The 24,545-nt window shown below is 36.2% G+C and overlaps 1 protein-coding gene across 3 annotated transcripts; it reads right to left on the bottom strand.

Moving 5' to 3' along the window:
* Positions 1–129: 129 nt before the first annotated feature.
* LOC142540059 (potassium transporter 26-like) lies at positions 130–4,070 on the bottom strand. 3 transcript variants are annotated; one of them, XM_075645936.1, is made up of 6 exons: positions 3,886–4,070; positions 2,489–2,957; positions 2,083–2,133; positions 1,687–2,000; positions 1,123–1,492; positions 130–1,027 (listed from the first exon to the last, which is right to left on the bottom strand). In XM_075645936.1, exons 1-6 carry the CDS (start codon positions 4,006–4,008, stop codon positions 210–212), a joined length of 2,145 nt encoding a protein of 714 aa, XP_075502051.1. In that variant the 5' UTR covers positions 4,009–4,070; the 3' UTR covers positions 130–209. The 3 variants fall into 3 exon arrangements, with proteins under 3 accessions (XP_075502051.1, XP_075502064.1, XP_075502058.1); XM_075645949.1 differs by lacking the exon at positions 3,886–4,070 and adding an exon at positions 3,135–3,375; XM_075645943.1 differs by lacking the exon at positions 3,886–4,070 and adding an exon at positions 3,132–3,274.
* Between the last annotated feature and the right edge of the window lie 20,475 nt (positions 4,071–24,545).

The raw sequence follows: 24,545 nt of genomic DNA on the forward strand, positions 1-24,545 counted from the left end.
ATTATTCATAACTATTCATATTTGGCAAGAAAATTTCTCGAATCACAAGATGGAATTGATTATGATTCCTGACATTATATTATCCTTAATTTGTTCCTTACATAACGTGCATGTATTGAATCAGACATTACTGTTGCTAAAGCTAAACAGAAACAAACAAGATCAAACTCCAGTAAGCTTTTCTAACTCCCTGTCGTGGACTCCATTCCTTATATTTCATACAACATACCAACTTGCAAGAAATTGTCGGGAGGAATTCTAAGTGATGTAACTGCCGATACACTGTTCTTCTGCAAGAATCTATAGAGATAATTTATGGTCCAACGGATCAGCCAACCATTGCTTTCTTTAGATTTGAGAATCGTTCTTCCCGTCACAAAGACGACCCCTTTCTCGAGTGCGGAATCGAGTTTCTTGGCTTCTTCTGTGCTTTCTGATATCTCTTTCAACTTCTCCACGATCAATCCAACAGCATTTCCTGCTAAACTTTGCTCATCTTTATAGCCGAACTGAATCAAACATTTGTAAACTCCATCGAACCCCACTTTCCCGACCTCAAACCGCTCTTCCGGTAGCACAGTCTTGATCGGTAGAGTTCTAATGGTTACGATGATGGTGATTTCCCGAAGAGAATTCGTGTTATGAATATAGTGTCTGATAATTGGTGGGATTCCATTTACAAGATCAGCACAGAACAAACATATACCGGAAGGATGGTGAAGGTCGCTTTCATATAAGATTCTGTGGAGTTCTTCAAATCCGAGCTTTCTTTCAGAATCATATTTTGTTTTCTTGCTTCTTCCACTGGTCCAAGATAACATGATGATCATGAAGAAAGAGGCAATTGCGAATGGAACCCATCCCCCTAGTGGAATTTTGTTCACCATTGCTGATAAGAAGCAGCTTTCAACGAAAAGAAACGGGATGAAAAAGCATAAGATTAAAAGGAAATTTGTGTCCCAAATGACCAACATGACTAGTGTCACCAAGCATGTCGTTATAAGCATCACACATATGATTGCAACGCCTGCACAACAGAAAAAAGATGTTAAAAAAAACTCAGGAAATCTTGAATCAGATGAATCATAACATGAATAAAAGATACTAGAGAAAATTTTTCACCATATGCATTGCCTAGTTGAACACCTTGTTTGAATCCCACAACAAGAGCAATACAAAGAATCCCAACAATGAAATTGACTTCTGGAGAATAGACTTGACCCTCGTGCGTCGAGGACGTATGGAGCATGTTAACTCGAGGGAAGCATCCGAGAGCAAGAGATTGCTTAACGATAGAAAATGTTGCAGTTATCATAGATTGGCTGGCAACAACAGCAGATAAGGTGGCGATAACGAACATTGGCCAGTACACTGGAGTGGGAATGGAGCTATAATATGCGGTGCTTAATTTTTCTGGGTTCTGGATCAAGTAAGCCGCTTCTCCAGAATAACATAACACCAACGAGGGATAAACAAATGTAGAGAAAGCCAACTGCATCGGAAAATCGTTATTTTCTTAACTTGATCTGTAACAATAATCCAAAAGTAAATTTTGAACCCGAAATATTGATGCATTAGGTGGGAAAGCCTTGCAATCTTATAAATCGCTCCACCATGACTTGTAGAACTTATGTGAGATTATAATGAATACACTGATCGGTGCTATTTGGTTGTTTTCATTCTAACCTGGATCGATCTTTTGTTGAAGTGGCCTAAATCAGCGAACATTGCTTCAGCACCAGACGTGCACAGAAAGGCTGCACCGAGGAGCTCCCACCCGGTTCGGCCTTGTTTTTGAAAGAACTTGAGCATGTAGGAAGGGGAAATGCCCTTTAGGATTGAGGGATGGTAGGTGACAATGTTGTAGAGTCCAATTGCAGCATTTGTAGCAAACCACAAAAACATTATTGGAGAGAAAGAGCAGCTAACTTTACTTGTTCCAAATCTTTGGAAATAGAACAAAATTACAAGAAGAAAAACTGCCATGAGAACAACATAATCTGACAAGGAAAAAATAAATATTAGGATTTGCACCATTATCATGGTACTGTATAATGTGAGTAAACACATTATATATCTTACTGGTTGTAATCTTTGGGGAAAGTGTCTGAATTCCTGAAAGAGCAGAAAGAACTGCAGCAAAAGGGAAGAACACATTCAAGATGAAAATGGGAGAAGGAAACAAAAATTTCAAATATATATCAAGAACGATTGATCAAATGCTAAAGGGGTACATTCTATAGGGTTTCGAATATAACTCTTCATATTTGTCAGAAACAAGTTTCTAAGAAATCTCGAGTTTGGCGATAGTTCTATATTTAACAGATACCAACACAACTATATTCTGCTTTATAGTTAATTTGCACTTCTTATTGGTAACTTTCTAACATAAAAAACAAGATCCTATTTCTGGCCATTTTTTAAAAAAATCAACAAGATTCAAACACGTAAGGAAAATTTTCCGTTATGATTTTCATATAATGCATACCACTAGTTGCTGGTGTAAGAGCTCCATCTCCAATGACCATGCAAGTGCCAAGAAGAACAAAAAACGTTAGAAGAAACTGAGCAGTGTTACTTTTCTCAATAAAAACCTTGCTCTTATTCTTTATAGTGCTCCCTTGCTGATAATAAATCAAATTTGAATCAGATGGGAGCCTTGTATCCTTAATGGTGAGGTTGTTTCGGAACTTTATATGGCGACATAGGTACGAATACAAGGCGAAAGTACCGCCTTCTCCATTATCATCAGCACGAAGGACGATGAATACATATTTGATCAAGGGTATAACAGTCAACGTCCAGAAGATGATGCTAAAGATTCCAAGAAAATCTTCTCTTGTGGGATTTTCAAGTAGAGAAGAGGGAAGCACATAAAGCGGAGAAGTCCCTAGGTCTCCATACACGATTCCAAGTGTTTGATAAGCTAGGAGCAAAGTTTTTTTTGCATCATATTCCTACACCCAAAAAAAGGAACTTATTATAATTATCTGCATTTTCATTACATCAATGATTTGATTATATAAATAAACATGTATACATAAAAATAATCATCTGAACTAACAAATGAAAAATGAGATGTGCACTACATTGGCAAATTACATTCAGCAACTAAAATTAGTGCACTTGACCACCTTCTCGGGGATGGAATTCAATTTCTTAAATCGCGGGACCTCCTCGTCTCCCTCCATGTTCATTAAGATTGTATGTCGTTGATAAATGTGAGTGGATCGGAGAAAGGTAGAGAAAAAGAGTATTAATAGAATTTGAAAAGGAAAGAACTTGTGAGAGAGAGCGTGGGAATTAGGACTTATAAAATTGCTGTTGCATGAATATTTTGAGAGGGGTATGGATGAGTGTTTGCAAGCCCCCCAAAAAATAACAATATATAATTAAGACAAGAAGTATATGGAGAGGGGAATAAACATAGGAGTTTTAGAAGGGATGTCGATAGAATAAAATAGAGGATGTTAGAGAACCAGGAGGAATTACATGGGACGACGTGTACATTCAAAGATATTCAAATCTTACTACCATGACTCCACCAAACTTTTCTACCAATCCTAATAATAAACATTTCTGTCGATGACATACAACTCATCCATCTCGAGAAACTCGATCGTAATAACCTCGACTCAAAAAGGATCGTAACAATAAACATTTCTTGAAATTCATTGAACATGATAAACAAATATATTTTATACATAATATTTATATATATAATCATATGTATCCAACATGCTAGTTCATCCTGTATCCGAAAAAAAAAAAGGACATACCTGAAATGTTGTTTTTTGAACACTTAAAAAGGGCCAACTCGCCGTAAATCAAGTAACCCACGTCTGAAAATTCAGGTTACGAAAAAAAAGGATTAAAATTTCATACCTTTGATTGTGGAGTATAAGGCAAATATTTTCTGGGTAAATATTCCACTGAGATAATTTTATGGGCATCACCATTTTTATTCTCAGCAGAAACTTCCATTTCGATTTCATGCTGGGAACCCATAATCCTCGGTGAAACCTCACCAACCCCACCGGGTTATTATTACACAAAAATACTGAATAGTTTTTGCTTCACACACACACACACACATATGTACATTCTCATGCGTGTACCCGTCGGTCATACCCTAAACAAAAAGTTGATTACTAGGATCTATTTTTACTGTAATAAAAATTTATTTAACAAATCTCACGTAATTTATTTATCATACAAAAATTTGATCTTAAAATAATAATAATAATAATAATAATAATAAGAGTAGGTCACTTTGGAGACGATCTCACGAATGTTTATCTGTGAGACGGGTCAACCCTCCCGATATTCACAATAAAAAGTAATATTCTTAGCATAAAAAGTAATATTATTTCATGGATGACCCAAATAAGAGATCCGTCTCTCAAAATACGACCTGTGAAACTGTCTCACACAAGTTTTTACCTAATAACAAATAGCAGAGAATATGAAAGGTTGCAAGTGTGAAAGCAATGGAATTAATGTGTCTTATTAGAGAAATAGAAGAGAGTTGATAAAAAAAAAGTTTGACTTTGTGCATCCAAACAAACATTGGGAATACAAGTAGTTTTAATCTTAAATAAAAATTGCCTCTTAAATTAACCATAGAAAAAGTCATTAATCATCCAAACTTTGGTGTGTTAGCCAATAATATTGAAGTTTTCTTTAAACCGTGTTATATATATATATAGAGTAAAAAAGGTTTGGTACACATGAGAAATATATGGGGTTAAAAAATGTTCTGATACACTATAAACTTCCGTTTGGACAAATATTTTAAAAACGTTTTATAAAGGAAAGAACTTAAATATGTGTTTTTATAAATATTTCGTAAAATGTTTTTGATTTTTTTTAAAAATATGGTGTTTTCCAAAATATAGTTTTTACAAATACAAAATTTTAAAAAAAGTGTACTCCAAATATAATTTTTATATATAACAAATTTATTGGTATCTGTGGAACCTAACTATTCATTAAATAACATATTGGTACTTGTAATTTTTTAATTGCCTCAGATATTTACATGCGTGATCCAATCATTTTTTTTTGGTAAAATTTGAATGAAATGCCTATTTTAACCTCGTGTATAAAAAGATAGTTTTTATTAATATAATTGTATACCACTTTTAATTAGTCGAGAAAACCACATATATTGATCCATATTGCATTAATTATCATGCTTCCATACATGTTAAATTAATGGGAAAATAACAATTTTCAATATTATGCATCTTGTTGTTTATTATAAGATAACAAGCATATTCATCATGATAAATACAATTTAATAAATTTAATTTAGCATACTATGAACTCTAAAAATTATTATACAATTTTCCTCCAAAATTCACAACATCAAAATATTTTGTCAATTATAATCCGAAAAAGTTTTATTCAAGCCTTCAAGGTAAAAAATGTTAGCTTCAAATTTATACACAAACACTATTATAAAAAAATATGTAAAATTATAAAGCCATTATATTATAAAACCGTTGAGAAGGTGGAATGAATAATTTGCGAGGCGATAAATTAAATTAAAAAGAGAGTTATTTATCATACATGTAAAAAATAAATAACATTTGTATGTTATGTTTATTGATAAAATTATTGCTTAACTATTGCAATGATCATAGATCGTAAGCTGACTGAACATAAGTTTCAACTCATACTCATGCATCCACTATTAATTATAAGTCGTAGGTCAGTCCAGCTTGAGCAATAGCTCATAGCCATGCATTGTCACTGATAGAATATCCCACCCTTGAAAAGTGATTTCTTTCGTCCTCAACACTCGAACTCGGGACTTACAGGATTAAATATCTAGATTTTTAGAGTTTTTGGTATCGAAAAGAATCCAATTTTCAGGTATTAGGATATTCTATAACTAACAGTACATGGAAAAACCCACAAGAGAGAAGTCCTAGAGAGAACCCGTTTATGAGAAAAGAAACCAAGGGAGTCCAAAATCGAGATATCACATGTTCGTTACATTAATATTTGTCATTCAATTAATTTTAATTTTAAAGGGGCTTTATAACCTTTTACCTCCTAAAAATCAATTAAAATCAGATACAGATGTACGATAAGCCATTTGTAAAAATTAATGTATGAATTTATTAATTATTAAATATTACGTATACCAAAAAAATTATTCCTACTTTTATTTATTAAATGACCTTTATAACCTTTTATCTCTTAAAACTCAATTGAAATTAGATGGAGATGTACCCATTGAGTCATATATAAAAGATCATGTATCAATTTGCTATATATATGATAGTTCGTGCACCAAATATATACATAGATATATATAGTTTAATTTTATCTTAAATGAAATTTTCCTTTTCGTAATTAACAATTTAAACATGGCAAAAAGCCATAATGCATGTTTGCCAAAGTTGGGTCGTGTATCATGCAATGATCTTTTAAAGATTTCATTAGACGTTATATATATATACTCCTTTCGATACTTGACAAATTACATAAGATTGATTGAGAGATAATCATTGAGTTATAATAGCTCGGTTTTTGAAATATTGAACATCGATGAATTAAATTGAGTTTGATTTTCAAATTAATCGGGAGCAACTCAAAATAATTTTTCGCAGAAACAAATTAAATATTTTGATAAATCATTTAAAAACATACAAGCTGAATGTAAAAACAGTTTGGTTGAAGAACTTTATCAAACATTTGATATGCAATATTTTGATATTTGAATAACACATAAAATGTTTCAACATTGCATCTTAAAAAACAGTAGCAAGTAAATAAATGCAATAAATAAATAGACATACATTTGTTTATGAGTGTTTTGAGATTAAAACTCCTATTTCAACACTTCTTCATACAAGGAAAGATCCACTTGAAAACTTTGATTTATACAACTCCTTGTATAAACCAATTTTGACTTAGGACTTAACCATTGCCTAATCGAAAATCATAGTACACTCTTGATTATAGGTCGCAACTCTTGATTATAGGTCACAACCACACAATCCGCATAATATTTAACGTCTTTATGCCAAAACTACAAACACAATCTTTAATATATTTATGTGAAGACTCATCCATATAAACTTTCAAGCTTATCTCTTATGTATTTGTGAGTGATTGTATGTGATGATTTTTACCGTCTATTAATATATTAAATGTATTCTCACATTTAGGTTTGATCTCATTATAGCTAATTTTTTCATGTAGGCTGCCATACTTTGAATCACCTTAAAAATCTTGTATTTGATCTTCAAGATATTGTATTTATAGGCTTTAATAATGATACAGACATTAAACACAAGAATATAACTGTTTGGGAAGATTCTGAACAGTTGTTGACATTAAAATTGGCATTTCCACCTTGTTGGACGCTTTTCTCGAGCCTGGCTGATTTTGAGGTCCGCTGTCAGTTAGGATCATCAGCTAGACTGATCCTTCAGTTTGGCTCATTAGCTAGACTCAATCAAACTGATGAAGTATGTCAAAATCCACCTTGCTGATTTCAGCATATGTCTAATTAGTAACTTCATCGTATTTACCAGTATTTTAAACTTTGATTAAGACTTTAACTTGTGAATATGATTTGTATATAATTTTATTAGCTTCATAACTCATGTTGAATTGTTCTATTTGAATAACCAAGCTGATTAGACTGACCAAAATGCTGCAACTACTCATGTCCAACTAATTGGTGTTTTTGTTGCAATCAGTTTGATCTTGCAACCATCGGTTTGCCTAAATAACATCCGATTTATCTCAACTTATATGAAATACGACTTATCCCTAAATTGAGTTTTATAGTTCATTAGTTTTTCTGACTTGTCATTTTCATCACTAAGTTGTGAGATATCATTTACCAGATTTTTAGTTTGACTGTTGAGTTACAACTTTACGTTGGAGTAAATATATAAGAAACACAATCAAAAAAATTTGTTATCATAAAAATCAAGATTGCTAGAGTTTCTAAACTCAACATCTAACATAATATATCATTAAATCATTCATTTCTATCCAATTATATAAATTATGTCACAGTGAATTATGCATGATATAATTCACTTTCCAATTATTATGGATAACATAATATATGTGGTATAAGTAATAAATTTATTTTGTAAATATTATTATGTATGTAATGCCCGAAAATTTAATCCTAGTAATCTGTAATTATTGATTTATAATTTGATATGATTATGAAAGGATTAACCGAGACACGATTTGAGGTAACGTGTGATAATTTATGTGCGAGGACAGTGCCTCTCGCGCACGTGCGCGACGTGATGCGCACCCATGCGCCAAATGGGCAGAAGACCTCGCGCATATGCGCGACATGAGGGCGCGCATATGCGCGAGCTGCACAGGTCGAGTCCAGAGGTCCTCGCGCATATGCACGGAATTGAGGCGCGCATATGCGCGAGCGGTTGGGAAGACACGCGCCGAGACATACTGTCTCGCGCATATGCGCCGAGAAGGGTCGCGCATATGCGCGAGACGTGTTGCGCGTAGAGTTCGCCATTTGCCTTGATGCATGTTACGTATATATATGCAAATACGTTAAGCTTCAGAAAAACGAGAAATCGAAAGGGAAACTTTGGGAAAAATTGTCCTTGAATCTTAGGATCGCGATTGTGTAAAATCCGTCCGTCTGATTTTGAATTTGACTTCGGTACTGTGTTCATATCAACGCAGGCTACAACTGGACGTAAGTTTTGTTAAGTTTTGATATGTTCCGAAATTATGGTATTGTTGGAATTGAATATGATTTATATATGATGTTCTTGACATGTTAGACCTCATAGAATCGAAGTCAGATTAAGAAACGGACTGATTATGGAATTGTTATGATTTTCTGAAGTTAATTGACTGAGATATGATATCAAATTGTATTGGTATCGATTATTAGTTGAGGGAATTATTATCTGGTGATGTTATATTGACCGGGATATCGGGATTGTGCGGTTATACCGTTGATTTTGAATTATTGATCAGATTGGTATCGATTTAAACGGTATATTGATATGATATCATTGATATTGCCATTGCCAGATCGAGGGATTGACAGAGTTTGAATTCCTGACCGAAACTATAAACGAAAGATATAAGTCAATGTGGTATCGGGAGATCGACTTAAGTCGGTTTAGACTTGAGTTTCCCTAAATCACATACTTTACTTTATTGCATTGATTTGATTGATGTACTTGTTTTCTTGATTAATAGATAACAGGTATTAGACGAGTAATCTTGTGACAGAAGTGCCTGATAGTGGCGGGATCGCCACGGGCACATTGCACGATGTCGCAAGATAGTGTATTGGCGATAGTGCCAAAGTCTGTCACCGGATGATTGGCTATCGATGTGGATAGAATTTGGGTTTCTTCTATTACTGTTGATCGATGTCGTATCGGTGTGGATAGAATTGGAAGCTTCTTCTATTACTGGTGATCGATATTATATCGGTGTGGATAGAATTAGAGTTCCTTCTATTACTGGTGATCGATACCATATCGGTGTGGATAGAATCAGACCTTTTTCTATTTCTGGTGATCGATACCTTATCGACGTGGATAGGACTGGAGTCTTTTCTATTACTGTTGGTCGATATAGGAATGCCAACTTCTGGAAACCGGGATCTCTAGACTAGGATTGAGTCTAGTCTAAATTGTGTAGCTACGAGTATTGTCGGCAGTTTGATATTAGTTATGTTTCAGATTTTGATACATATTGATGTTACCTGTTACATGCTTTATATTTGTTTATATGATTGCATGTTTCGTTGATTTATACTGGGATTATATTCTCACCGGAATTATCCGGCTGTTGTCTTGTTTGTATGTGTACATGACAACAGGTGAGACAGGATCAGGGTCCAGAAGATGAGGAGAGATCGTGATAGAGTGGAGACTTCGGACTTTGATGTATATGGGGTTTTGGCACTTGATAAGTAGATGTTGAACCTTAGTTTTACTGATTTGTAGACGGTACATGACTTGTACTTTATTTTATACTGAGTTGTATATTAGTTTGATGTCCCTACGTTCCGCATTATTTAAAAAAAAATTTAGACCCTGTTTATTATAATTGATTAATTAGTCTCAATGATGATTAAGAACATGATTAGCGTCCGGGTCCCCACAACAGGTGGTATCAGAGCGATAGATCCTTAAGACTGAGGTAGGAGCTAGTGAGCGGGGTAGATTGAGGTTTTCTTTCCTGCTTTTGATTGCTAGCATGATTTACTGCTTTATAATGCATGTTTATCTGTTTATCTGACTTGATTTGAAAACATGTGTTATTGAAAATGGATCAGCACCGATTCTGGATCAGCAGTAAGATGATCGGAGGAGGACTGAAACATATTTGTGTATTGGGATTACTAATCCTTTTGATTATCAGATATGCCTCCGAGAAGAGTACCTGAACAGGGTAGTACTTCAAATCCTCCCATGGATGTGACAGCTACTCCTATGGAGAAATTGCTGAAAAGGTTTCAGTCATTCCATCCACCGACGTTGAAGGGTACGGAGAATTTCGTGGAATGTGAGAGTTGGTTGGACGATATTGAAATGATGTTCGAATCTTTGGAGTATACTGATGAGAAGAGGGTGAAACTGATCGGACATCAGTTGCACGACGTTGCCAAAAACTGGTGGATCACAACGAAACGGGCATTGGAACAACGAGGTACGACCATTACCTGGAATGTGTTTAAGGCTGAATTTTATCAACGGTTCTTTCCAGTTTCATATAGGAAGGACAAAGGAGCCAAGTTCGCCAACTTGAGACAGGGCCAACTAAATATCGAGGAATACGTGGCTAAGTTCTCTACACTGCTCCGATTTGCTCCCCACGTAGCTGAATATGATGAGGCCGTTGCGGACCAGTTCATAAATGGCCTAAATCCTGAAATCTTTACCTTGGTGAATACCGGGAGGCCAAACAATTTCACCGATGCCTTGAACCGAGCCAAGGGAGCCGAAGCCGGTTTAATGAGACAGAGAGAGGCTTCGTTTGTGCCTTCAGCACCGAGATCACAGATGCCTCCACCAGTTCCCCGATTTGAGAGCGGCAGTGGTAGTGGGAAGAAAGACTTCCTGAAAGCTAAGGGGAAGAAATTCAAGAAAGCTGGAAGTAGCTCATCCAGTTCGAGTGGCTCTAGACAGACTGGTCAGGGCCAGAGTTATACAGGACCTTACTGTAGCACTTGTGGAGGGAAGCATTCCACAGAACAGTGCCGATGAGTGTTCGGCAACTGCCGCATTTGTAAGCAACATGGACACTTTGCCCGAGTGTGTCCCCAGAGAGGTGCCCAGGGATCCCAGGCAGCTGAGTCATCTGGATCAGCGGCTCAGACAGGTAGACGACCATCTGCTGTTCATTCTTTTCAGTTAGCACCGTCTACTCAGTCACAGCAGAGGCCAGGAGGAAGCCAGACAGCGAGCCAGCCTCCTAGACAGCAGGCCCGACTGTTTGCTTTGACCGAGGAACAGGCACATGATGCACCTGATAATGTTGTGGCAGGTAACTGTTTTATTTCTGGTTATCCTGCATACGTATTGATTGATACTGGTGCATCGCATACTTTTATTTCTGAAAGGTTTGCATTGAGTCATGCGTTACTTATTGAGTCATTGTCTGCGGTAGTGTCTGTCTCTTCTCCGTTAGGGACATGTTTGATATCGGTGAAGTCTGTGAAATCTTGTATACTGCAGTACGATGGGCATACGATTGAATTAGACTGTATTGTGCTTGGTTTATCTGATTTTGATTGTATTATCGGTATCGATATGTTGACTAAGTACCGAGCTACAGTTGATTGTTTCCACAAGATAGTGAGATTCAGACCTGAGGAGTGAAAATTTTACGGTAAGGGTTCTCGAGCTAGAATTCCTTTGATATCTGTAATAAATATGACTCGATTATTGCAGAAAGGAGCGGATGGATTCCTGGTATATTCAGTTGATTTACTGAAGTCGAGCCCATCATTGGCGGATTTGCCAGTGATGTGTGAGTTTGCTGATGTCTTTCCAGATGAGATTCCTGGATTGCCTCCGATTCGAGAGATAGACTTCAGCATTGAGTTGATGCCAGGAACAGTTCCGATTTCGAGGGCTCCGTACCGGATGGCACCTATCGAGTTGAAAGAGTTGAAAGAACAGCTGGAGGATTTACTGGCCAAGGGATATATCAGACCGAGTGTATCTCCTTGGGGTGCTCCAGTACTGTTTGTGAGGAAGAAGGATGGGTCGATGAGACTTTGTATCGACTACCGGCAACTTAATAAGGCAACGATAAAGAATAAATATCCATTGCCTCGTATTGATGATTTATTTGATCAGTTGCAGGGTTCTTCGGTGTATTCTAAGATCGATCTGAGATCTTGATACCATCAACTGAGAGTCAGGGATTCTGATATCTCAAAGACTGCATTCAGAACCAGGTATGGACACTACGAGTTTATTGTCATGCCGTTTGGTTTGACGAATGCACCAGCTGTATTCATGGGATTGATGAACCGTGTTTTCCAAATATATCTGGATGATTTTGTAATCATATTCATTGACGATATATTGATTTATTCAAAGAATATGATTGAGCATGCAGAGCACTTAAGAACTGTGTTACGAATTCTGAGGGCTGAAAAGTTATATGCTAAATTGTCGAAATGCGAGTTCTGGTTGAAACAAGTAGTATTTCTGGGTCATATTATATCCGGAGACGGGATATCTGTTGATCCTAGTAATGATGAAGCCGTGATTTCTTGGCCGAGACCAACATCAGTGCCCGAGATTCGTAGTTTTATGGGTTTGGCAGGATATTATCGTCGATTTATCAAAGATTTTTCGAGTATTGCCAAACCGATTACACAGTTGACTCAGAAGAATGCTCCATTCGTTTGGTCTGAGGAATGTGAGACCAGTTTTCTCGAATTGAAGGAAAGATTGACCAGTGCTCCTGTGTTGATGATTCCTTCAGGAACTGGTGGATTTGTTGTTTATTGCGATGCATCTCACCGCGGATTAGGTTGTGTTTTGATGCAGCGGGGGCATGTGATTGCTTATGCCTCGAGACAGCTGAAACCCCATGAATCTCGTTATCCAATTCATGATCTTGAATTGGCAGCCATTGTCTTTGCATTGAAGATATGGCGACATTATCTGTACGGTGAGAAGTTTGAGATCTATTCTGATCATAAGAGCTTGAAATATCTCTTTTCACAATCCGAGTTGAATATGAGACAGAGGAGATGGCTTGATTTGCTAAAGGATTTCGATTGTGAAATCAAATACTATCCAGGAAAGTCCAATGCAGCAGCTGATGCACTGAGTTGAAAGGTATGTTCTCTATCCTTATCGACTATGGGAGTCTCGAATTTGATAAAAGACTGCTGTTTGTCTGGATTAGTATTTGAGACAGATCAGAGACCAATAAGATTATATACTATTCAAGCGGAACCAGAGCTGATTTTGAAAATTAAAGCAGCTCAGAAAGTTGATCAGAATATACAGAAGTCGATTGCTATGGTTAAAGCTGGACATCGATCGGAATATCAGGTTCAAAATGGTATTTTGTATGTGAATAATCGTCTTGTTGTGCCGAATGTTTCGGAATTAAGACAGCGAATACTAGCAGAAGCGCACAACAGTCGTTTTAGCATTCATCCTGGTGGCAGGAAAATGTATAATGATTTGAAGACACAGTATTGGTGGAAACAAATGAAGTATGATGTGACTGAATTTGTATCCAAGTGTCTGAATTGCCAACAGGTGAAAGCTGAGAGGAAGAAACCAGGAGGATTGTTGCAGAGTTTGTCGATTCCTGAATGGAAATGGGATCACATTTCCATGGATTTTGTGACACAGTTACCGAGATCCTTCCTGAGGTTGTGATGCGATTTGGGTCGTGATTGATCGATTGACCAAATCCGCATGCTTTATTCCATACAAGATGACCTATAGATATGATCAGATGGCCGATATCTACGTCAAGGAAGTGGTTAGACTGCACGGAGTGCCGAAGTCGATTGTTTCAGACCGAGATCCTCGATTTACTTCGCACTTCTGGCAGAGTTTGCAGCAAGCTCTCGGTACTAAGTTACATCTGAGTACCGCATATCATCCACAGACTGACGGACAGTCAGAGCGTACGATCCAACATTGGAAGATATGTTGAGAGCTGTAGTGCTTGACTTTAGCACTAACTGGCAAGATGCATTGCCTCTTTGCGAGTTTTCGTACAACAATAGCTATCAAACGAGTATTGAGATGGCACCATTTGAAGGGTTGTACGGAAAGAAGTGTCGATCCCCTCTTTATTGGGATGATATCTCTGAAGTTCCGGAGACCGGACCTGATATGATCAGAGATATGACTGAAAAAGTGAAATTGATTCAGAAGAAAATGAAGGCAGCCCAGGACAGACAAGCTAAATATGCCAACCTTCGGCGACGACCGTTGGTATTAGAAGCAGGAGACCGAGTGTTCCTGAAGATCTCTCCTTTCAGAGGTGTGGTCCGATTCGGGAAGAAAGGAAAATTGTCTCCACGATATGTTGGTCCTTATGAAATTCTTGAAAAGATAGGAGATCGTGCCTATCGACTCGCTTTGCCGCCTTCATTATCAGGGATACATGATGTCTTTCATGTATCAATGCTGCGGAAGTATCTCCCTGATGATTCACACGTTATTCAACCCGACGAGACCGAGCTGGATGAGACATTGAGTTATGTCGAGAAACCGATTCGGATTATCGATCGTAAAGAAAAACAGCTCAGAACGAAGATGATTCCGTTGGTGAAAGTACAATGGACTCGTCATGGCGTTGAAGAAGCCACTTGGGAAACTGAATCAGATATGAGACAAGAATTCCCATCATTATTTCACTGATGTAAATTTCTGTTCATTTTTATTACTTACCTTCTTATTGATATGATGGATTGCCTGTGATTTCGGGGACGAAATCATATCTTAGGGGGGGAGAAATGTAATGCCCGAAAATTTAATCCTAGGAATCTGTAATTATTGATTTATACTTTGATATGATTATGAAAGGATTAACCGAGACACGATTTGAGGTAACGTGTGATAATTTATGTGCGAGGACAGTGCCTCTCGCGCACGTGCGCGACGTGATGCGCGCCCATGCGCCAAATGGGCAGAAGACCTCGCGCATATGCGCGACATGAGGGCGCGCATATGCGCGAGCTGCACAGGTCGAGTCCAGAGGGCCTCGCGTATATGCGCGGAATTGAGGCGCGCATATGCGCGAGCGGCTGGGAAGACACGCGCCGAGAAGGGTCGCGCATATGCGCGAGACGTGTTGTGCGTAGAGTTCGCCATTTGCCTTGATGCATGTTACGTGTGTATATATATATATATATATATATAAGCAAATACGTTAAGCTTCAGAAAAACGAGAAATCGAAAGGGAAACTTTGGGAAAAATTGTCCTTGAATCTTAGGATCGCGATTGTGTAAAATCCGTCCGTCTGATTTTGAATTTGACTTCGGTACTGTGTTCATATCAACGCAGGCTACAACTGGACGTAAGTTTTGTTAAGTTTTGATATGTTCCGAAATTATGGTATTGTTGGAATTGAATATGATTCATATATGATGTTCTTGACATGTTAGACATCATAGAATCGAAGTCAGATTAAGAAACGGACTGATTATGGAATTGTTATGATTTTCTGAAGTTAATTGACTGAGATATGATATCAGATTGTATTGATATCGATTATTAGTTGAGGGAATTATTATCTGGTGATGTTATATTGACCGGGATATCGGGATTGTGCGGTTATACCGTTGATTTTGAATTATTGATCAGATTGGTATCGATTTAAACGGTATATTGATATGATATCATTGATATTGCCATTGCCAGATCGAGGGATTGACAGAGTTTGAATTCCTGAAAACTATAAACGAAAGGTATAAGTCAATGTGGTATCGGGAGATCGACTTAAGTCGGTTTAGACTTGAGTTTCCCTAAATCACATACTTTACTTTATTGCATTGATTTGATTGATGTACTTGTTTTCTTGATTAATAGATAACAGGTATTAGAAGAGTAATCTTGTGACAGAAGTGCCTGATAGTGGCGGGATCGCCACGGGCACATTGCACGATGTCGCAAGATAGTGTATTGGCGATAGTGCCAAAGTCTGTCACCGGATGATTGGCTATCGATGTGGATAGAATTTGGGTTTCTTCTATTACTGTTGATCGATGTCGTATCGGTGTGGATAGAATTGGAAGCTTCTTCTATTACTGGTGATCGATATTATATCGGTGTGGATAGAATTAGAGTTCCTTCTATTACTGGTGATCGATACCATATCGGTGTGGATAGAATCAGACCTTTTTCTATTTCTGGTGATCGATACATTATCGACGTGGATAGGACTGGAGTCTTTTCTATTACTGTTGGTCGATATAGGAATGCCAACTTCTGGAAACCGGGATCCCTAGACTAGGATTGAGTCTAGTCTAAATTGTGTAGCTACGAGTATTGTCGACAGTTTGATATTAGTTATGTTTCAGATTTTGATACATATTGATGTTACCTGTTACATGCTTTATATTTGTTTATATGATTGCATGTTTCGTTGATTTATACTGGGATTATATTCTCACCGGAATTATCTGGCTGTTGTCTTGTTTGTATGTGTACATGACAACAGGTGAGACATGATCAGTGTCCAGAAGATGAGGAGAGATCGTGATAGAGTGGAGACTTCGGACTTTGATGTATATGGGGTTTTGGCACTTGATAAGTAGATGTTGAACTTTAGTTTTACTGATTTGTAGACGGTACAGGACTTGTACTTTATTTTATACTGAGTTGTATATTAGTTTGATGTCACTACGTTCCGCATTATTTAAAAAAAAATTAGACCCTGTTTATTATAATTGATTAATTAGTTTCAATGATGATTAAGAACATGATTAGCGTCCGGGTCCCCACAATGTACATATGCAATTAAATTTTAGCATGTTAGAAACCTTTTTGTAACAAGATTTATAATCTTAAATTTATAGAATGTTATTTATACACACAAATTATGTGTAACGCGACAACTCGATGGCCTATACTAATTATTACAATACGGATAACTCATTTCTGGCGGTTCAAATACTAAATTATTGATGTGTAATTTTTTTTTGTATTTACTTTATCGATTAAAATTTACATGTCATATAGTTTACAGTTTCTATGATAGTATATTTTTTGAGTAAATCTATGAAAATATTTATATGAAATGTTTTGTAATATAAGATTTGTTTTTTTTTAATGAAAATTGCATACTATCGTTACTCTTCTGAAAGTACTAGATAAACAATCGGGCTATGGGTTGTGTGCTTGAATGTTTTCGAAACCTTGTTTTATACGGTATATTAGTTTATTTTCTTTTAATTATGTATACGAGAATTGAGAAAAATGATATACATTTCGTAATATTTTGAGTATTGATTGAGTAAATCGTGACGGTCAATGGGCTCGATTGACTCAAGTACTTATGTCTAAAATCTTATTTTAAAATTAATTAATCAGTATGTGTGTTTTCTTCAACTATATCTAAGTTTAAATGACAAAAACGACCATCGTGCGAAAATTACCGTAGGATAACTTTTAATTTTTAAAGAAATTTTATTAAAAATTATTTATATAATTTTTACTTTTAATATCATCCCTAAATTAATCATTTAAATAAAATTATTTAATATTAAAAAATATTATATACACACATCTTCGATTGCGTTTTGATCTGGTATTGTGCACAATACCACTATTGGATAATGTATATATTGTTGGAAATTTTAATCAAATTTAGAGTTTGAATGAAAGTTATGACTCATGAATGTGGGAGTGTCTTTTGGCTCTTCACATTCTTGAGTTGGTTGTGGCTCATTATTGTGGAGTGTCTTTTGACTTTCCACATTCTTGAGTTACTTGAAGACTTTTGGTTCTTCATATTTTTGAGTTAATGAGAAGATTAATTGAGTTAATTAATCTTGCATGACTCTTGGCGTGCATTTTGGGGCTTATAAATAGTGTGCTCATTTACTCATTTCAAGTACATGAAAATTTTATTTCTTTCAAGCACTCTATTGCATTACATATTGATATCTTTCCATTTGACCTCTGTTAAATCTCGGTGATAAAGTAAAGGTACGTTTTCAGTTCGCCGTAGTAGTATCTCGTGTTAAGTCACTGCTGGTTGTTCCGTTGTATCCTGGGAAACAGACGTCCAAGACGATCCTCGAAGCACATATAGGAGGGGACGAATCTGTTTTAAGGACACTGTACTTCGTACAGGCCTCGGTTTGGTTTACTTTATTTATATCGTTTCTCTACTGTTTTCTCTTCACTATATTGCTCGCTGGTTTTATTGACAAAAATATTTCTGTACTGTCCCATTTGATATATTGTGCAACAAACTTAAAACAGATTATTTATTACGTGGTTTGTTTCAGATATGACTACTGAAACCAGCGTGCAAAGAGAAACTGGTTATGTTGTCCCTACTGTGGCTCAAGTTGTCCCTCATGTTACCCCACGTGCTGCTGCGGTTGTTGTCCCAGCCAGTCACGGTGAAAAGCCTGAAAAGTTCACTGGTGTAGACTTCTAAAGGTGGCAGCAGAAGATGCTGTTCTACTTGACGATGCTGAACCTGGCTAGATTCTTGTCTGAGGATGCTACTAAACTCATAGAGGGTGAGGCAGATGTTGAATCTTTTAGTGCTATGGAGGCATGGAATCACTCTGATTTTTTATGCCAAAATTATGTGCTAAACGGATTGGCCGATTCGCTCTACAACGTGTTTTGCGAAAAGAAATCGGCTAAAGACCTTTGGAATCCCTTGACAGAAAGTACAAAACCGAGGATGCTGGGGCCAAGAAGTTTCTTGTTGGCCGCTTTCTGGACTTTAAAATAATGGATTCAAAGCCGGTTATCAGTCAAGTTCAAGAACTCCAAGTGATTCTTCACGAGATTCACGGTGAGGGGATGACTTTGAGTGAATCATTCCAATTGGCTGCCATTGTTGAGAAGCTACCACCAGCTTGGAAGAATTTCAAAAACTACTTGAAGCACAAGCTGAAAGGAGATGGATGTTGAAGAGCTCATTGTTCAACTTCGCATCGAGGAAAACAACAAGAGTTCGGAAATATGATTGTTTTCTCCTATTGCCGCTAAGGCAAATGTTGTCGAGCATGTTCAAAGCTTGAAAAAGAGAACCTTTTCCTTTTCCAACAAAAGGTTGAACATGGGACCCAAAAGGAGGCATTTCAAAGAAGAAGTTCTCTGGAAAATGCTATAACTGTGATGGCATGGGTCACAAGGCATCTGAATGGAAGAAACCAAAGAAAAACCGAGAGGTGAATGTGTGGAGAACATATCTCAAAGAGGTTTCTAACATGAATCTCTGTGCTGTAATATCATAAGTTAATATGGTGGGTTCAAACCCAAGGGAGTGGTGGATCGACACTTGTGCCACTCGCCATGTTTGCTCGGACAAAGAGATGTTTGCTACTCTTGAAAAATCTGTGAATGGGGAAAAACTATTCATGGGAAATTTTGCTACTTCTGAGATCAAGGGTCAAGGAAAATTTGTTCTAAAAATGACATCTGTAAAAGAACTGACTTTGAACAATGTGTTGTATGTACCGGACATCCGTAAGAATTTGGTGTCCGAGTCAGCTTCTTAACAAGCATGGTTTCCGCATTGTCTTCGAGTCAGATAAGGTGGTTTTGTCGAAAAATGGAATGTTTGTTGGCAAAGGGTATGTTTGTAATGGGTTATTCAAACTTAATGTAATGGCTATTAAGCCTGTGATGAATAAAGTTAATACTTTTGCTTACTTGCTTGAGTCTTCTTGTTTATGGCATGGTAGACTTGGACACGTTAATTACGACACAATTCGTAGACTAATTAACATGAAAAGCATTCCTGCATTCCAAATTGATAAACACACAAATGTGAAACTTGTGTTGAGGCAAAACTAATAACATCATCTTTTCGAACTATTGAAAGAAATAATGAACCACTTGATCTAATTCACAGTGATATATGTGATCTAAAAAGTGTGCAAACTCGTGGTGAAAATAAATACTTCATCACTTTTGTTGACGATAGCACAAAATTTTGTTATGTGTATCTCCTTAAAAGTAAGGATGAAGCTATTGACAAATTTGTCCAATATAAGAGTGAAGTTGAAAATCAACTTAGCAAGAAAATTAAGGTGCTAAGAAGTGATCATGGAGGTGAATATGAATCACCATTTGCTGAGTTTTGTGCTCAACACAGTATCAAACATGAAAGAACTCATGATGGAAAGTGAACATCAAAGCTTCAAGGAAGCAATGAGTTCATCTGAGGGACCTCTATGGAAAGAGGTTATAAATTCCGAAATGGATTCCATTTTACAAAACCATACGTGAGAATTAGTAAATCTTCCTCCGGGAAGCAAACCACTAGGCTGTAAATGGGTTTTCAAAAGGAAAATGAAATCAGATGGAACCATAGATAAGTATAAAGCCAGATTGGTAATTAAAGGTTACCATCAACGTGAAGGGTTTGATTAATTTGACACATATTCTCCTGTATTGAGAATAACCTCTATTCGTGTGATACTCGCGATTGCCGCCTTGCGGAATCTTGAAGTATACCAAATGGACGTAAAGATAGCTTTTCTAAATGGAGATTTAGAAGAGGAAATTTACATGAAACAACTGAGAGATTTTCTGCGACTGAGCAAGAAAATAAGGTATGTAAACTGGTGAAGTCTTTGTATAGCTTAAAAGAAGCACCAAAGCAATGGCACGAAAAATTTGATAACGCCATGATGGAAAGTGGATTTAAATTCAGTGAATGTGACAAATGTGTATACATAAAGAACACTGAAATTGGATATGTCATTTTATGTCTTTATGTAGATAACATACTTATCATTGGTAGTAATGATAAGATAATTAAATCCACAAAAAAATTATTGAACTCAAGATTTGACATGAAAGATTTGGGTTTAGCTGATATAATCATTGGAATTAAAATTCATAGAACATCAGAAGGGCTAATCCTAAGTCAGTCACATTATGTTGACAAAATACTTGAGAAATTCAATAAGGATGACTCTGCATTGGCTAGAACCCCAATAGATATCAGTCACCATCTATCAAAGAATCGAGGTGAGAGTATGTCTCAATTAGAATATTCTCGAGTCATTAGAAGTCTGATGTACTTAATGAGTTGTACAAGACCAGACATAGCGCAGTAAGCAAATTGAGTAGATTCACGAGTAATCCAGGAGTTGAACACTGGAAAGCAATTATCAGATTGCTAAGATACTTAAGGTATACTCGTGATCATTGGCTACACTATACCAGATATCCTGTTGTTATTGAAGGATACAGTGATGCAAATTGGATATCTGATATGAAAGACTCAAAATCTACAAGTGGATTTGTATTCACTTCAGGAGGTGCAGCAATTGCGTGAAAATCTTCTAAACAAACTGTAATAGCCAGATCCACAATGGAATCTGAGTTTATAGCTCTTGACAAGTGTGCTGAAGAGGCTGAATGGCTACGTCACTTCTTAGAAGATGTTCCAGGATGGGAAAAATCAGTGCCGGCTATATGCATATATTGTGATAGTCAATCTGCAATTGGGAGGGCACAAAATAAAATGTATAATGGTAAGTCTAGGCATATACGTCGTAGACACAATACCATCAGACAACTACTCTCAACTGGAGTTATCTCTGTTGACTATGTAAAGTCAAATGATAATATAGCAGATCCACTAACCAAAGGGTTAAACATAGAGTCAGTTGCGAAATCGTCAAGGGGAATGAGGCCCAAACCTATAGAATAAATTGGTGCGAAGGAAAACCCAACCTACGCTAACTGAAGATCCCAAGAACTAGGTTGAATGGGAAAACCTAATCGCACTAATTTGGAGAATCACTGTGAGGGTTATCCCTAGTCCATTCCTATTATGAAACAGTGAATGTTGAGGATAAGCTTACGGTTTTTAATGATTCTGATGATGAGATAAATATAGAATCACCTATGTGAGAGAGAAGTGGGGCCGCTTCTAAGGAATTGCTAGGCTCAATTCTAGACCCTCTCGCAGAGCCAGACGTGTGTTCATGGCCAAAACGAACACGATCATGAGAACTGAATAGTATCAGGGAGAGTCTTGTGTGAAGTATATCTTAATTTACATAAACAGCAGAACAGTTCAAGGACAACATGTCTACTGGTCAGCTAGTAAAGCAAATATATTTCATAAAGGAAGGTTCAAAGGGTAACACCTACCTATCCTATGCAGGATTCAACTGTAGAACTTTTTCACCAAGATTTGTATCAATTTTCATTCATGTGGGGGATTGTTGGAAATTTTAATCAAATTTAGAGTTTGAATGAAAGTTATGACTCATGAATGTGGGAGTGTCTTTTTGCTCTCCACATTCTTGAGTTGGTTGTGGCTCATTATTGTGGAGTGTCTTTTGACTTTCCACATTCTTGAGTTACTTGAAGATTTTTGGTTCTTCATATTTTTAAGTTAATGAGAAGATTAATTGAGTTAATTAATCTTGCATGACTCTTGGTGTGCATTTTGGGGCTTATAAATAGTGTGCTCATTTCCTCATTTCAAGTACATGAAAATTTTATCTCTTTCAAGCACTCTCTTGCATTACATATTGATATCTTTCCATTTGGCTTCTGTTAAATCTCGGTGATAAAGTAAAGGTACGTTTTCAGTTCGTCGTAGTAGTGTTTCGTGCTAAGTCACTGCTGGTTGTTCCGTTGTGTCCTGGGAAACAGACGTCCTAGACGATCCTCGAAGCACATACAGGAGGAGACGAATCTGTTTTAAGGACACTGTATTTCGTACAGGCCTCGGTTTGGTTTACTTCATTTATATCGTTTCTCTACTGTTTTCTCTTCACTATATTGCTCGCCGGTTTTATTGACAAAAACATTTCTGTACTATCCCATTTGATATATTGTGCCACATATATCATGTAGGGTCAATACGATCCAACGACTTTACAATGCACAACAGTGTACTGTACACTATAGAGGATCAAGTTGCCTTTGATTATAATAGTGGGGCTTGCTATAATATCCCACGACTACCAAATGTTAATTTCGGCTAGTGTTTGCCAAATATTATATTTTTGTAGAAATGATTAAATTTATATATTACAGTAGTGTTTTTACAAATTCACATAACTTTGTAAAGAAAAAGTCCATAATCATTTTTTAAGCATTTGCAAATGCTAAATATGAAGAAGAGATGCGAAATCAGAAGTGAGTATTGTTTGAAAACAAAAATGAAAAGTTAAAAATCTGAAATATGCAGTGTTTGAGGAATAAGTAATTCTAATACTAATTTATTTTTACTAGAATTACTTTTATACAAATCAAAATCAACGTCCCAGCAAACACCATGCTTTTGGATTCAATCACATGAAGTAGAAGCTAACATAGAAACTTGATTTAAAAACACACAAAAAATGAATTTCTTTAAACCACAAGCCAATAATATTTTGTTTAGTGATCACAAACATTCCTCTTAATCGTAATGCATGTATAAAAGTGAAAAGTTTTTTTTTTTTAAAGCCAGAAATAAAAAATAAAAATAAAAAACAAAAACAAAACAAATGGTCTGAGTTTCAGAATCCTTTTGTCGGTAAGTTGAAGAAATAATATTGGGTCTACAACATGGGATTTGAGCCCACTAATGGCTTCAGCTCTCTCAACCGAAAAATGTGTGAATGAAACCGCGTGGGTCTACTAATTACTACTCCCAATAAATAAAATTGAATCAATCATTAATGTATACTTTCATCGTCTCATATATTTAAGTTTACAAGTGTTTTAGATAAATAAAAAAAACTATTGGGAAAATATATTTTGAAACAAAAATCAAAATTTATTTTAAATGATTGTTTAATGAAATAAGTTAGAGTGGAAGAACGGATGAGATTCTCGAACGGAGAAAATGATCCAATGAATTCGAGAGAAATATTGAGTCGTATCTTGAATCGCGATATTTGGCTCAACTTTATCCAATTTTTGCCGAGGGAGCAACCCCTGGCCAGAATTTTATGGAAATAGTTAATGTATTTGACGATGGAGTATATTGATTGTAACACCCCATAATTTAAAAGTTCATCCAGATCGCATACAAGCATTTAAATGTTAAATAGTCTTTATTTAAATTCAGAGACTGTTTAAACAAAGAGTTGTTTTCGTTATATCTTGATTTTTCGGACTAGATGGATTTTCGGATGAAGATGTCTGAGCACGAAACAAGATTAATTTCATAAATTTACGAATAAAATTATTAAGGTAAATCGGCCATTTAAATACTTTTGGGAGAAAAAAATTAAGTGTTTTTGTTAATTCTAGGATTTAAATTTAATCAGCATATTGATTTTTAATTGAAAATGCACATTTAAGAAAGGTGTAGCACACTTTTATTTAATTTTAAACACTTTTAAATGTTGAGATTT

This window comes from Primulina tabacum, chromosome 1, assembly GCF_025594145.1.
Source record: "Primulina tabacum isolate GXHZ01 chromosome 1, ASM2559414v2, whole genome shotgun sequence".
Taxonomy (NCBI): Eukaryota; Viridiplantae; Streptophyta; class Magnoliopsida; order Lamiales; family Gesneriaceae; genus Primulina; species Primulina tabacum.